This window comes from Falco punctatus, assembly GCF_963210335.1.
Source record: "Falco punctatus genome assembly, chromosome: 3".
In the NCBI taxonomy this organism is placed as follows: Eukaryota; Metazoa; Chordata; class Aves; order Falconiformes; family Falconidae; genus Falco; species Falco punctatus.
The window spans coordinates 49,134,524-49,150,346 of record NC_137582.1 but is presented as its reverse complement, the minus strand read 5'-3'; the positions used below and the strand labels follow the sequence as shown (position 1 = coordinate 49,150,346).

Sequence of the window (15,823 nt, the reverse complement as noted above, 5' to 3'; positions counted from 1 at the left end):
TTTAACAGTACTGAAAGAACAACCGATTTCTGAGGTATGAAAGCATATGGGAGTACAAAAAAGGTAAAAAGCCTAAGGTCCATCAATTCATCAGAGCTCTAGGAAAGGGAAAGATGAGTTGAGGCGAGGCGAGGCGAGGGAGAGGAGAGGAGAGGAGAGGAGAGGAGAGGAGAGGAGAGGAGAGGAGAGGAGAGGAGAGGAGAGGAGAGGAGAGGAGAGGAGAGGAGAGGAGAGGAGAGGAGAGGAGAGGAGAGGAGAGGAGAGGAGAGGAGAGGAGAGGAGAGGAGAGGAGAGGAGAGGAGAGGCAGAGCAAAAGGAGAGAAAGAATGGCAGCACTGCAGGTTTCACAGTTTGATGGCTAACTAGAGGGAGACTGGAAGATGAAGGAGGAAATAAGGGAGGAACTTAGACATGACAGACCTATAAATTTGATTGCCATTACAATTTACATTTATGCTTGGTTTATTAGCTATTATGAGAATGGTTGACATACAGGATGTAATAATAAGGATAGGTGAATTCCAGCACTATTATTTTATTAATTCTGTGACCAGCATACACCTTTGCCTCACAGTAAACTGTACCACGTACTGGTTGTTCAGTGTTTGTTTATGCTTGACTATTCAATGTTTTCTATCAAACTTCAGTTAGAAAATAATTTTTCCTTAGCATAAAACAGGTTTCCACAGATTCTTTGAGGAGAGTACTGACTAGCATGACAGCCTAAATTCCTTAAGAACCTAATAGTGTTGTCAGAAAAGAAAAATAAATTAACAAGATTTATTGGGAATTTAAAAAATATGATTGGTGACAACATGACAGACTTGATTATACCAGAAATCATGGAGTATGAGGCAGAGGTTAATATTTCCAAAGCCCCATAATCATTTCAATTTCTACAATGGCTAGGGAAGGGAGAAAGTTCTTTTTTGAAGCTAAAGAGCAAACAGTAGATCCTCTTAAGTGATCATTCTGCTACCAGACCTTAGGAATAGGTACTCTCAAAATTAATGTCCATTGTTTAATTGAAGATCAGTTATCAATAGAAACCGCATGATACAGATCTTTGTCCCAGGTGAAATGCCTAATCTAGACATATCTCGGAGAAAGATTTAAAGGTGGCACAACTCTGTCCCAGCCAGTTACCATCATAGGGAACTCTGGGGAGGAGAGCTGGGAACGTATGCTGTCAACACCTAATCTTCAATTGTAAAAAAAGACTTTTTGTCAAGGCCAGACACATCTGCAAAAAATCAGGATAAATTTCTTTGCAGTAGATATAACTATTGACCATCTTCATTTAGCACTTACTACTAAGTCTATTGGGACTCAGGGACACACTTTGTTGTCAGCAAACCACATGGAGCACTGCAAGGGTTCCACACTCTGCCAGTGGCAGACAAATGAGTCACCAGGCAATGAAGGAGTCCCCCTCAGTTCTATCCCAAATGTGCTTATTCAGGATTATGACAAATGTGCTTTTTCCCAGTGTCGTGGTTAAACCCTGGCTGGTAATTAAGTACCCAGCAGTTTCCAGAAGACTGGAGTCTATGACCATCTCCTGGTCATAGAAAACAGAAGTCAAGCCCAAAGGACAAACCTGAGAGGTTTTTTGATGCAGGCTAGGAACAAACAGCTTTTGCAGTCTGTTTCACTTTTAAGCAGTGCTGTGGGAAAGAGTGCTGTGAAGGTGATAGCTACACAAATCAATCATAATCTCAACTCTTACTGAGGAACACCTTTGAGCCTTTTTGTGTGACTTTATTTCATATGTCCACTTTTTCCATCATCTAAGTACTGCTTTTACGTCTTTCCTTGGTCATCTGCCAGGCTACTGCTTTCTTTTCATACAAATATTTCTTTAAAAGCCTGGTGGTTTTATGAAGCTCAGAAAGAAAGTTACCAATGAACTATTCCTTTCTAAATGCAGCTAGGCATGCACAGCCCTCTTCTTAAATTCCATGAACTTTTTCTGAGTGTCCATATCATCTTCTATCTACCAAACTCTCTACCTTCATTCCATTACTGTCTGAAACTAGTATTCAGATATAATTGGATACATACCATATACTAGAACTTAGAAGAAATGAGCAAAACATTCAGCCCTGTAGAATAAGTATTTACTACTTCAATTAGCAAAATGCCTTTTAGTATGTTGTCAATACTGTTACTTATATTGACATACCTCTTAAACATTTTGGTTAAAGATAAGAGATATATTCCAGTAACATAAACCTTCTGAAATACTTTGATACCATTGATTGTAGGGTTGCTTTGCTGGTTTCTCACCCTCCTAATCAAGAGAAAGCAGCAGGGTGAAGTGCCCCGTTGCTCCTTCTGTCAGAAAGACATCCAGACAGCTATGTTTTATTACTTTTCTCTCGCTCTGCTAAAATATTCAAGATTTCATTAATTCAATATTTCAACTCAATAATTCAAACCGATCGGCATATCTAAAATGTCACAACATCCGGAATGAGTTTCAGATAAAAAAGTAACTCTCTTTACTTTTGGAGAAATTTCCTTTTGAGGAAGTCATCCAATGCTACAGAGAGTAAGGGGAAGTGTAACTGTTCCCACCAAAGAACAGGACTGTTCTCCATGACTTGAAAGACCAGTTCCTTGTGGAATCTTCATTAATCATTAGTGACAGAGCCGAAAAGACTTGGTTTCACCTGTATCTAACCCAGAAAAGGTACTCTTTCTATTCAGATATGTGCTTAGCCAAACTGATCTATGCTTTTGTAATCCCATGCTTGGATCGATCCAATTTGCTCTTCCTTGGTCTGACCCAGCTGCCACTCTATAACCTACAGATGGTTTACCGTACTGTATCCCATCTGTTAAATAGAACACAGTAATGAGAATACATCACACCAATATTCCTCACTTCCCTTTGGTTTTCATTCTAATCCTGAACACAGCTGAAGGTCCTGGTCCTTTCAGTGGGCCATGACTAAATCATCCAAGAGAAGACCTCTTCTTTCTGCTTCTTGCAGAAGATGGATACAACAGAGTTGTTATGCCCAAAAGGTGTCAGATTCAAACTTGAATGTATGGGACAGAGATCTCCTGGCTTCAGCACTCGGTTCTACCACATATTCTGTTTTGCTATGTTTAGGTTTTGATAAACTATTCATCTCTTCCTGTGGATAGTTTAGCTACCAATGAAATTACCACAGCATTACGTTCTTAAATGTAAAATTAAACCATGTTGTTCAGAAGTAAATGATTAAGACTGGAAGGAGAAACAGTTCTGTTCTGAAGGGCTTACTAAGTTCAATATATTATCCTTCAATATTACAGCATATACCATAGATACAGAAAAAAAAGTCTTATTGATCTGAATAACAGAGAAGTATTAATAATATTCATGTATAAAGAAAACTGTTGACATAATATTGAAATCTGGGGTGCCTTAAGGCACATAAATACATGAAAACAGTGACAGTTTGACATTTAAATAGGAGTTGTGTATAGGTGGTCAGTAGTGGGAAGAAAAGTACTGCCCTCTGAAAACTCGGGGAAGTTTTAGTTATCTTACTAATCAGAAAAAAATTAAAACCCAGCTTGGCCCTTAAAGTAATGCTTTTCTGAAAATTTTTTTATGCAAAAAGGTGGTCCTATTTCTTAGGAAAAAATGGATGATAACAAAACCATTAGCCAAATTTCTGGGTGAAATCTTTGCTTTCCTGAAATCAATAGATTTTTGGCATTGAATTCCATTAAGCAATAATGCAACCCCTGAAATTTAGAAGAGTGAAATTTTCATGCATTATAGAATCTAATTGGTGATTGCAACTCTTTGTTTTTCTTTTCATCTATTTCATTCTCTACTTTTGTGAAACACAACTTGCAGAATACGAAAAGGCTAACAAATGCTCTAGAACCAATCAATGTTATGAAACTAGTAATAATACAATATAAGCATGTAAGCTTATGTAGTGCCTTTCATGTAGGAGTATCCCAAGGCACTTTGTAACAGAAACTCAATAAGGAGTGCAAAAGTGCTTTGTCAGATAGGATAAGCCAGGGGAAAAGGGGAAATTAATTAAGCATGGATTTAAATTTCTCAGCCAACACAGCATTTAGAACCTTGGTCAGAAAAGACAGTGGTTCCAATATCTGTATCCAGGGAACACAACAGACTGTTTCAGTCTTTAATTCTTGAGGAATGTTCAATAGTTTTTCCACAATTATATGGGTATGAGTAATAAGAACGCAGTTCACAGGCTACGTTTCCAAAAGGCAGCCCCTGCCTCTCTTCCTCTATTTTTTTATAAACAAATCGATTCATAAAAGTCCATCACCTGACTTGCATGTCAGTAAAGCCACTTTACTGCAAAGATACCCAATATGGAAATTGGTACGGTAGACATTACAAATGTCAAGTTAAGGACTGGGCAAAGGCTTTCTTGGCTGTTTAGCTCACTGTTTTCAACCAATGTATATTTCCTTATGGAGGTAGTCCACACCTCTGACAGAGACAGTAATCCGTTACACAACAGTTCCTCAGATAGTGTGTATTTCACATAGAAACGCAAAATTCCTTGGGAAAAGCTATAGTAATTGATAATGCATAAATTACAGCTTCCCTGATGTTACAGAAACTTACATATCCTCTATTTTTCAAACATTTTCTCTTAGGAACACATGGACCATCCTCATTTTTGGATGACTGCCTCTTCGGATTAATGCATCCTTCTGGTGCATAAATTAGGGATGCACAGAGGAAAAAGGAGAAGCACCAAATCTCAGGAATCTGAAGCCATACAGAAAAGTGAGATTCACAGTAGAGCTGAATGAGTGAATCATCATGAATAATTTATCTGAAAAGTTAGCCTCCACTTCTGTTCATGGAATATCTATAAGAAGCTTGTAATTTCCTCAGTTTTATTATAAAGCAAAACCTTAAAATATTGTATGTCTTCGCTGAAAATAACTTCCTGTAAATATTTCATGTCCTATCTTAAAAGAGAGTGGCATTTTGATTGATAAAATAAATCACATGATGTTTCTGTTCCCTAGATGGATGAACACACAAGCACATACTTCAGATGCCTGCTGTGGTTAAGAAAGCAGCTCAAGTAGCATGTGATGAAGAGCACAGAAAAAATAAGTTAATGTAAGAAAAACTCTTAAGAGCTTTTGCAAACGTGTTTTCAGTATTTATATTGAAGCTGTAACCCATTGTAATTTTGATTAATAACTCTGGGAATCTGCAGCTACCTGTAAATATTTCTCTTGGGGGACATGAAGAGTGAACTTGTCCCAGAGAAAACTTGAATCTATGGTACATGTCCTTTTTTGAACATTTGGTACTGAATAATATTCTGGTCTTCCCAGAGTTTGTTCTAAGCTCTTGGACTAGTTATTAGAAGCTGGTACACAAATTAGTAAGATTAAAGTAGTAATGTTAACATTTTGTTAGATTATTAGTGATCTGAAATGTTCTTGTACAGTCTATGGTTTTGAATGGACTGCCATGCTTAATGCAAATTTGAAAAGTACTCTCTGCTTCTTCAATAAAATATGAAATTTTTAGCAAGTACTTGAGGTAGAATGAGCCATTAGTGCATTTAGAATTTACAGTAGTTTACAGAGACTATCAGTTTCATAAAAGCCATCTAACAAAAACTTACAAATGTTAATAACTCTTAGAATGTTCAGATGCTGAAATACTATACTTACTACAGAAAAAAGAAGACTGAAGGCTGATCAGAAACTATACTCTTTTGTTGCGTGCCCTGACACAGGCTGAAGATAAAGACAGTGTACCAGAATCCTGCCTACTTTGCATTACTTTTGATTATGCTTGCATAATTATTGCTAACATTTTGCTTTTATTTTTGGTATATTTAAAAAGTGAATCTGCATCAAGTACCCTTTGTCAGATCTATGCTAAATGTCTACATAATGCATCATTTGCTGGATTCTCTATTTTGTAGCAGTACCATTGGTATGAATTTATCAATATAATGAGAATATAAAACTGGAAAAATAAACAACATGAGTTCTTACCTGAGCTCTTGAGCTATAGAGTCCACTTGAACTGTTAACAAAAGCAGGAAAGATTTGATTAATTTACACTTCCAGACTTGTTCTTTCGGCAATCTTGCACCTGCCTATCTGTGATGACAGAGGAGTGGCTATCAAAACACAGGCAATTATTTTCATGCTAAACTAGTGGCAAATGTTAACTGAACATACAATTCCCACAGTTATTATGCATAAAGCCTGAAGTATGGTTTCATAAGGAAAAATAATAAGTAAAAACAAGACTAAAAGAGAAGGCATTTGTTTTTATTGAAAGTAGTATGACAAATCTCTGCTTTTTCTGAATTTTAACTCAGTTTGGGAACGCTGAAGGCTGGTGTTTACAAATACCTACTCACACAAGGGTATACAGCATACTGACAAATCCAACAGGTGGTTATAAGGATTGCTCATATTGCACTGGCAACTTTTTTTGTTTCCACTTCTATGAAAAAGTTCCTAATAGATTTATTCCTGTAGATGTGTGTGCATGTGTATAAAAAAATATGAAGTACATCCATTAGTTTTAAAAGTGTGTTACTAGTTTTTTGAGTGAAAAGGGTATGAATCCCTCATTAAATACAATTAAAGTCTGCAAAGCCAGCCAGACTGCTTTAATTCACAGTCCTGACCAACAGAGAAGACATGCTTTAATGCTGAGAATGACTTTAATAATTTGTTATTTAATTAAACATTTTAAAATCTAAATGAATTTAATGATGAGAGTAACTTCCCTATTCAATAACTTTGTTTAAGCCCTCTGTTCTGGTACTTTTGAAATATATATGAATTTTACATTAATTTCAGAGAACATTACTGAAGGATGCATCAAAATTTTGATATGAAAATTCTTACATTTTTTAGAACAGCTTGTCTGTATTTATCCCCTTGTCTGCAGGTAGTTTGTGGTACTTCCACCCCCTTCCTCTGTCTTTTCCTAACTGAAGTCTAGTACTTTTCACCACTTTAGTAATTTTAAACTAGATAACTAATCCAAACTACACTTTAATTCTGACCACAGCTTGAAGCTGAAGGCATGATATTAACAATCCAAAACTACTGAGTTGTGACAGTGAATCAGATTAGTCTTTTTTACACAATCCTGAGAGTGCATGATTCACATTAAAATCAGAGCAAGAGAAGGGTGCTTTCACCTCTGAAAATAGTCAAGCAAAATTGTTCACCAAGGCAGGCAAAACTTTGACATTTATTTCTAAGTATCTTCATCTTTCACTCATTATCAAAAGTCACAAAAAGTGTTATGAATGAAAATAAAAAGTTATTTTCCTGGAAGGGCTGTATTGCTAGTCAATCATGTTTCCAGATGTTGAGATCATTAAGGGCCTGTTTATCTCTCAGTACTGCATTTCCATCTGTTCCTTACAAAAAGAGAGGAATAGCTGATAAATACAACTATATCATAACTTTGCAAAATGAAACACAAGCACCAGTACTTAGCACAGGATTCTCCTCTGCCACATACACCTGCAGCTTTTGATCAAATTTACTTCTGGAACATTTACACAACTGATTTACAGATAATTAATGGCAATAGACAAAAACATTCAGTTGGCTGAGACAAAGTTTTGTGCATTATTTTGAAAGCATCCATTCATTATTATCTATCTATACTCTCTATGGAAAATCTTTGTTTGCATAATAAAAAGCATAACCTTGATTTTCTTTGAGAAATAGCTCAAAGAAAATAGCATACAGTAGATTTTTTTCTGTTTTTCTTTAAACCATAGCTAATAATATCTTGCCTTTTAATGCCAACAGTCTGTGTCCTGCCTTGATTAAAAAAGCAGCCCTAAGGAAGCTGCACACTCTCTTACTGCACATTAAAGGACTGTGCACAGGAACTATCATATTTCATGGTGTGCTAGGCACAGGGTCGTGGAACGTGCTTGCTAACTCACCCTTGGTTCCTTTTGAGCGTGTGCGCAGCTTTTTATTTTCCCCATCTGCGTCCATCTGTAATATTAACACAAAGTCTTTAATTCATTCCTTTTGCCATTGAGGAAAAAAAAAGTCTCCAATGCTTTTTTTTTCACATTTCCAAAGCCTAGACAGTAATAGAAAGAAGAATAATCATGCCTTATTAATCTTGTCAAAGAGATAAAAAGCCATCTGTGAATATCTAGTAAATACCTAGGAGATACCTTTAATGATACAGATTTGTTTAATAAAGTGATGGTTATGACTGACTCTGTAAGGTTTAATGACAAGGTCTACAGGTGTTAGCTGAAAGCATAAGGTTAGAACCAGCAATGCTGTATGAGTGTTGCTTTCAGCATCCACCTCCTGGAAGAAAAAAGTCCCAGAAAGCTACGGTGCCTACAGGCAACTTGCATTACTGTTGTAAGTGAAGCATATCTTAATAGCTGCATTGGAACCTGCATTTCTGAAGACTTCACCCTTAAAACCTGAAACCCTCTTGCTTGAATAGATGTATAGCTTTGAAACATTTCACCACTTAATTACTTCTTGCAGAAGTTTTGGCCAAAGAGACAGATTTGTATGAGTGTTTGGGAGAATGTAGTGTCCAGGATTGCATTTCACATTAAAAAAACCCCAACCAAATAGCCAAAATATCCGAGCCCTAAAAAACTCAGCTGTTGCAATAAGATTTCTAACTGAAATATGAGAAACCTTTCAAGATCAGCTGTTTTCATGACACTTTTGGCTACATCTAAACCAGCACTGGAAATATGCACCTTCTGGTCTTGGATCTGGCCCAGACCCATAATTGTAGGGGCAGGTTTTCAATCCATGGATTTTATTACAAACCCCTGAAATTCAAAGGAATTAAGATTTCATGTTCTGGTGTGGAGAGCTGCAGTGACACACAGCAGATTGTGCAACAGCATAATTTTGACCGTGTCCAGGAAGGCAAACTCCTTTTCTTTCTAAAAGTAACTCAATTTTTACATAAGGAAGATTTCTGTATGGGGAATTTTTGTCTAGGCAAAATATCAGGAACTCTGGAATTCTTCTTCAGTCTTTAGTAGTATCTTACTATCTATCTTTGCTTTGAATCTCCATTTCCCTGTTTGTAAAATGGTGATGGTCAAACATACTGTAGATGAAGCAACTCTGATGTGCTTCTGCAGATCAATATGCAGGAACAAATGCAGACACCAGCACCTGATTTATATAACTGTGTTGGGCAATAGGTAGATGCATTCTGTGGATACCAGAAGTTGCCTATGCCTGGCATCTTTCCCTGCAAAAGGTTGCAAGGTAGAAAACAATGTCAACCAAAGATCCTGTCTATTATTTCACTCTTCCTTTCTGAGCATCAGCAGAACTGATTTGCCCTACCGAGGGAAGATGCAAGAAGCTCTGTTTGTGCCTTTTTCCATTTATAGAGTTTGAAGATCTGAGGATGCTTTATTTTTAGCTGTATGTGACTCAGATAACTCAGATGTTTTGAAGGTCTTATCTGAAAGAACATTGCAGAATATGACAAAATTGACCTGAGAAACAAAAAGAGTAAAGTCAGCCTTTCTAGGGCAGAAAAAACATTTTTCTAATTTCCTATGGGTTGTTTTGTGTTTTTTTTTTTTTCTGTTTGTTATTATATATGGTTACACTTTGTATACAACTACTGGAATCAAAATACCTATTTGCAGGAAAGAACTCAAGCATTTGAAAAGGGTATTTGTGTACTTGAAGAAGTCTAATTCTAGAACCCAGGTTAGTGATATCTGAAATGAAAATATAAATTGATCGAAATGCACCTCAAAGCCAGACAGTATATCTTTTCTCTGTTTAAATTTACATCTGATGTTGATTATTAACAGGGAAGGAACATAAGTGGCTTGTGTTTACGTAGTGGGGCTGATGGCAGCCTTTACTTGTTACTATCCTTAAAACCTGGAGAATGAGCTTTTGCAATGTGACTGCAATGGTAATGGGAAACATGGCTCTGTTCTCTGATGCTGAGTTGTGATTGAAGGCGCTGACCTGCCATAGACTTATAATAGGGGAGCAGGTGTGGCAATGATGGACTTTAATTTCCTTTAATAAACCTTTTATGTGCCACACTTTTACTGCCATTCTATGCTCTCCAAGGTCCTGCACATAATAGGTTCATTACTTTTGATTACTATAGTCTATTGAGACAAACAACTCCAGAACACACTATATATTATGTTCAGTTAAACCAATATAGACTATTTATCCACTGTGCATTATTTCACCTGCAACTCCACAGACAAAATTAACAACATCTCCTGTAAGCTAAAACTATTAAAACCACTGGTACTCCTTTGTCATCATTTCATAATAAATACCACACCAATCACAGTGCTGCTCTTTTAATTATGAAACAAAAAGTGTCCACTGCTTCTACTGAACAGCAGTTACTTTGGTGTAAATAGCACATTGCATTGTGATGAGTATTTCAAAACTGCACAATGAGTGAAAACCAACAATAAAATCAATTCAGCTGATTTTTCTATTGATTTTCTTTCCTTGTAATAATTTGAAACTATGAGAGATGTTTAATCAACTAAACCCTAAAATTTATAGGACTATTTAGCCTGGTGCTTACAACATATTAAAGTACCGATCAAGTCTGTGTTGCACAGAAAACACCTTAACTTACAAAATGTCCCATGCAGTAACTTGAAGATTATACAAAAGTAACTGAAAAAAACTGTAAAATCTTTTAAGTGTGTCAGCAAAAGGACATGTTTTGCTCAAAATTTAAATGTAATATCTTCAGGGTTTGATAGTCCTTTCAGAGGCAGACTGATACTGAAAAAAAAGTGAACAAAGTTTCTGCCTTCTGATTTTAATCTAGTGATTGTTTTACATGAAATTACAGTCACAGATGATCAACAAGGAGTATTCAAACTTTTAAATCACCAGTGGAACAATAAAAACATTAAACTGTAAGTGAGAAATTCCATCCAAAGTTTTTAGAGAGAATTGTTTTCAGGGTTTCAATTTGAGAGACATATCTTTTTACTGCTGTATACTGTAAAGACTGGATGGATTCTGGAAGGTGCTTCATGATCTCAAAGCTGGGGATGGTCAGCCCTCTCTCCCAGTACATACGTCATCTTGAGACAAGAAGCCACAAGGGATAAAGAGAATGGTTATATCTGCACAAAATCCTCACACTACTGATGTTTTTAGTCATCAGGACCATTAGGATAATATCTAAATGCTTGCCAGGAAAATATTACTGGGAGTTATAGTCCCATATTTTTTAAGGGCAAGCTTCACAAAAACCCCCAAGTAAATAGTGCAATTAATTCCGCTTTATTATTGTGTCTTATACCTAGATTATGTGATTTGATGGGTTTAGAACCCATCTAAACATTTCCCTTTCTAAATTAGTTGAAAATAGCTAATGGACTCAAAAGGAATTAATGGAAGATAGACAGTCGGAAACACAGTGACAGAGAGGTAGCATCTATGCAATCCCAAATCATTAGGCAAGCAGGCTAAGAAATAAAAGTTTGCTTTAGAATTGCTTCAGATATGCCCTGTTTCTGTGATTTGGAAATCTGAGAATGTCAATGTTGAATAATTTTTTGAAAGCATGTTCCAACAAATCTCTCTAAGTTTATGAATACTTTCTCTCTGACTTTGTGAATTTCAGTTTGATCTTCCCTCCACCTTTCCTTCAGTCTTGGTTGAGACTTAAGGGTAAGTCAATAACTAGATCCCAGAAAACTGACTGGAGTACCAACTCTACCACAAAACAGGAGTAACTTTCTCTGTGACTGCTTCAGAGTATTCATGTAGCTCCAGATGAATTTATTGGTGGAATAGCAGCAATCATACTTTCTGAGCAAAGTATTTCATAGTTCCTAGCTGCAGAAATCAAATGTTATTTCTTCTGTTTGTACGATCCCACTGCAGTCAGCAGACTCAAGAGCAGCACCTGGAAATACTTCCCTGAGTGAGAGAATCAGGATTTGGCTCTGAGTTTGGGTTTTTGTGTGCCTGGAGTCTATCTGTGCACATGTGCATGTACTGATATTATAATGGGATCCAAGAATATGACGAACAGCTGAAAATAGGGCATGTGCACTAAGTGATAATAATAACAATAATAATAATAGCAACCATTTCAGTTTACTTGCACATTTTAAATTCTGGATTTCAGAAACAAAATTGATACTGCTACCTTGGTAAGATAGTTTGACAGCATATTACTGTCAAATAAACTATGACTTGGGGAAGCTAGTGCTGCTGACATAGGTAGAAGTGAAATACACCTCCTAGAAAGAGCTATTGTAAGAGCTATGCACTTTCTAATTTCTATTGTAATCTTTGTACAAGCAAGACTTTCCTTGAGTGGGTTTCACACTGCTGGAGCAGCATTCGGTTTCCTTTTGTGTAACTAGTTAGAGGAAAAGAAATCATTGGTTTATCCAGAGGTAAGGACTATAAAAGTTGATATTTGTGATTTTCCAACTAAAAGTTACACCTGATTTTCAAAATGAAATTTGACAAACAATTTCTTCAGGACAAACCTTAAGTGATCTTGAGAGTTCTGAAAAAAAGAATCACTTTTTTCTACTATTTTTAATTTGAAAACTACTGAGATTTGTATAGAGGCAATAGCCACATCTGTCACTAGCCTAAGGAACTTAGCCAGAAAAAAACTACAACAACACAAATCCACCCTCAAGTCTTAAACACAAGTCACAAACTTGAAAGTTGAAGTCAGAAACCGCTAAGCACTGCAAACCTGTCTGTGCTGTGCTGTGTCCCAAGGTGATATGACACTACGACACTACGTGTGCCTCTCCCTACAACAAAAAATACCCTCAGACCAAGGTTTTCAGTGCTTTGGTACTCATATTTTAATGTTTTTCAATAACTTGTATAAGAATCTAACAAATAAGAAGAGAATAATCATGAAGAAAAAGATACTTTAAAGCAAGATTTCCTGTAGCCTGGCCAGAAGCATGGAGCACTGTTTGGCTCTCTCTGTGTATATGTGTGCTGACTGCATCTTTCTGTCAATCCACGACAGCTTTTTTTAATACGAAGCATTAATGGCAGACTGACGGTGAGAAGTATGGTGCAAGAAGGAAATCCAAAGTACACATACAGCAACTTCTAGATAAAGCTTATATATTCTGATTACTGGCAGTAAAAAAGTTCAAACTCTAAAGTCAAAATTTTTAGGAACATTGCTTGTACTGTGGTTAAAGTTTCTTGCTCTTTTTTTTTTTTTTTAATAACATGTTAATTGTCAGAAAGGAGAATAAATATTTACAAAATAGATGTTTTTAAAGATTTTTAATAAAAATATGCGTTCTTTTGTGATTTTTATTATTGTTAACCAAGAAGTCATCTTTATTTTTGAAACTTTTGCTTTAGTTTACACAATGTTATTCCTGATTTCTCTAGGAGAAACTTGAATAACATGGAGATCATTGGTTCAGATGTATTAATTTCTCATGAACTAAAATAAGTAAGTACATTTATTGAATACAAACTTTAAAGCATGTTTATAACACGTATAAATCATCAACAATTTTGCATTTTATAGTGTGGTCAAATGGCATACATATTTTTGAGAAATGTATTTTTTTTACATTGAGGTCACTACTTGAAAATATGCAGCTACAAAATAAACCTTAAATCAGAGGCAGGCTTGAATAGCTTTGTAATGAGGATGATTTATTTTGATTCTCACTTCTGATTTCTGAGTTGTCACTGCTGTTGTATACTTCATCCATGCAACTTTGCACAACTGGCAGTGCTGAATATAAACCAAAGCCATATGTTTATGTCCTTTTGCCAAACGACTACAGCAAATAGTTCTATTATTCCCTTAGGTAACCAACATGTGCCAAGTATTTCTATTAGTCTTCTTTACCAAGGCTTTAGAGGGCAGAGTCACAGCTTTATGAAATTAAGGGGCAACTGCTAGCTTTTTAAATTTAGAGAAAAATTATATAGTCTACCACACTGAAATGCAGCTCAACACAAGCTGATGTGTAATTCTACTTTCTTGAAGCTTTTTTTCCTGGATTTCTATTTTTGATGTTCAGTGTCTTATCACTATTTTCTGGGCTATGATGTACTAAATAAATTTTTTAGAAAAAAGAAAGTGTCAATATTCAAAAAGAAAAAAAAAATATTTGACACCTTGATATCTTTTACAAATACACAAAAAATTTAATCCCACCTGATACCTAGTTTAAAAAATCTCAATAGGCATTAAAAAAAATCACAAGTAAGATATCCTTCAGAGGTTAAATTTAAGCAGCTCATTATGAAATGCATTCTCACTCCTGGAGTCATATAGATTTAAAAATAATTGTGTTCCTGTCTGTATGTAATGCTAACAGACTGGAGCTCTAAAATTTAAAAACTAAAATTTCTAGGTATTTACAAAGATTTATATATTTTTCAATTGTTCAGTATTGTTATACCTGACTGTTGAAGACTGCTGTTCTTAAAACAGCAGGTGCTATGAGAGAAAAAGTCTTTGCGCACGAGACACTACACATGTAACCACATAGTATTCTAGTACTAATAGATAGATATATTTTGACTCAAATTCATTTTTGTAAAGAAATTATCCCACCTTTGTGTGTTTCCAGGTGAAAATATGTGCAGATTCCAAAGGACCAAATTCGTCACTCAGCCCAGGATGCCTTGCCTGATTTAACAGATAATCCTGAAATTCATTCTCTGGAAAAAAATAAACAAAAACAAAAAACAAAACAACAAAAGAAAAAAAAGCAACAGCTATACTAAATAAAGCATAGATGAAACAGGACATTCTTTAAATCAAATGGGCAAATAATCCAGGTGTGTTGTTTTCTTGTGCGGTTTTTCAAAGATGTGGTATAAAGGTATCAATGATGCTTCTTAAAGGCAGAAAGAATAGCAGTTTTTCTTTTGTTGTACTTCCTTTATATTGTTAACGCCCTTTCTGATGACTTATAAAATAGACCTACTCTAAGAAAAGTTTTTCTTCTTGCACAGACAAAAATCCATAGTTTCTCTATGTAGAAATCCTTAGCCAAATGTTTTTTAGTGCATCAGAACCCCTTTGACTGAATAGGATGGTTCAGTACAAGATGTGAAATAAATGAGAAGCATTCTAAAATATTTTAATAATAGCAGAAAATCGCATCGTTTTATTTTTTTCTGATTTTGAATATCAAAGTTTAAAGTTTGGCAAACTGATAATGTTCTCACCATAAGCAAACTGAAGGACATCCTTGACATTTCTCCATGCTCAATTTTTCTTCCTTTCTGTGAGGAAACTCCTGCTGAATCAATAGTAACAGCAATGGAAGAGCTGCAGAAGTTTAGATCTGAGTGTACAATACTAAGGGACATGTATTCAGAAATAATGAATACCCAAACCCTTCGGACATTTAAAGCTGTAGGCACTTGCAACTGGGGAAATCTGGCCATAAGCAGTTATTATGGGCAGGCTTTATTTCAGCATCACTCCTGCCACTAGTGACCTAAATATAAAAATTTTACAATCACTTGCAATTTCAGAGGTCCTTTTCAAATAGTATCCAGTGTATTTAGTAAAATAGATCAATTCATTCCATATATTCTGATTATAAAAAAGTTTTCAGACAAACTTTTGGAACTTGAAGGTGAAGCTTTAAGTGTTCATTTAATGATATCTGATGAAGTTTTGTCAGGAAAATGTGTAATGTTACATTTCAGCAACTGGAAAGGCTCATTCTAAACAGATTCTCCTGAAAGCTTGAGTTTATTGAGTGACTAATTTCTGCTTCCGTCCCAATAGAGAGAATATTAGTTGCATCCCATCAAT

At 35.6% G+C, this 15,823-nt stretch overlaps 1 protein-coding gene across 8 annotated transcripts in view; it reads right to left on the bottom strand.

The window, feature by feature from the left end:
* The window catches only part of ST18 (ST18 C2H2C-type zinc finger transcription factor), a 218,361-nt gene that overhangs the window by 61,003 nt on the left and 141,535 nt on the right, over positions 1-15,823 (bottom strand). For 6 of the 8 annotated variants that reach the window (XR_013927240.1, XM_080381467.1, XM_080381466.1 and 3 more), the window contains 3 exons: positions 14,606-14,712; positions 7,956-8,010; positions 6,022-6,052 (listed from right to left, as the gene is read on the bottom strand). Coding sequence is in view for 7 of the 8 variants with exons in the window: in XM_080381467.1 (XP_080237593.1) it covers positions 6,022-6,052; positions 7,956-8,010; positions 14,606-14,712 (193 nt within the window). In the remaining variant the exon portion in view is untranslated. Of the gene's footprint in view, positions 1-6,021; positions 6,053-7,955; positions 9,263-9,360; positions 11,750-14,605; positions 14,713-15,823 lie in introns of those variants that run through there. The other 2 variants (XM_080381469.1, XM_080381470.1) reach the window with 2 other exon arrangements.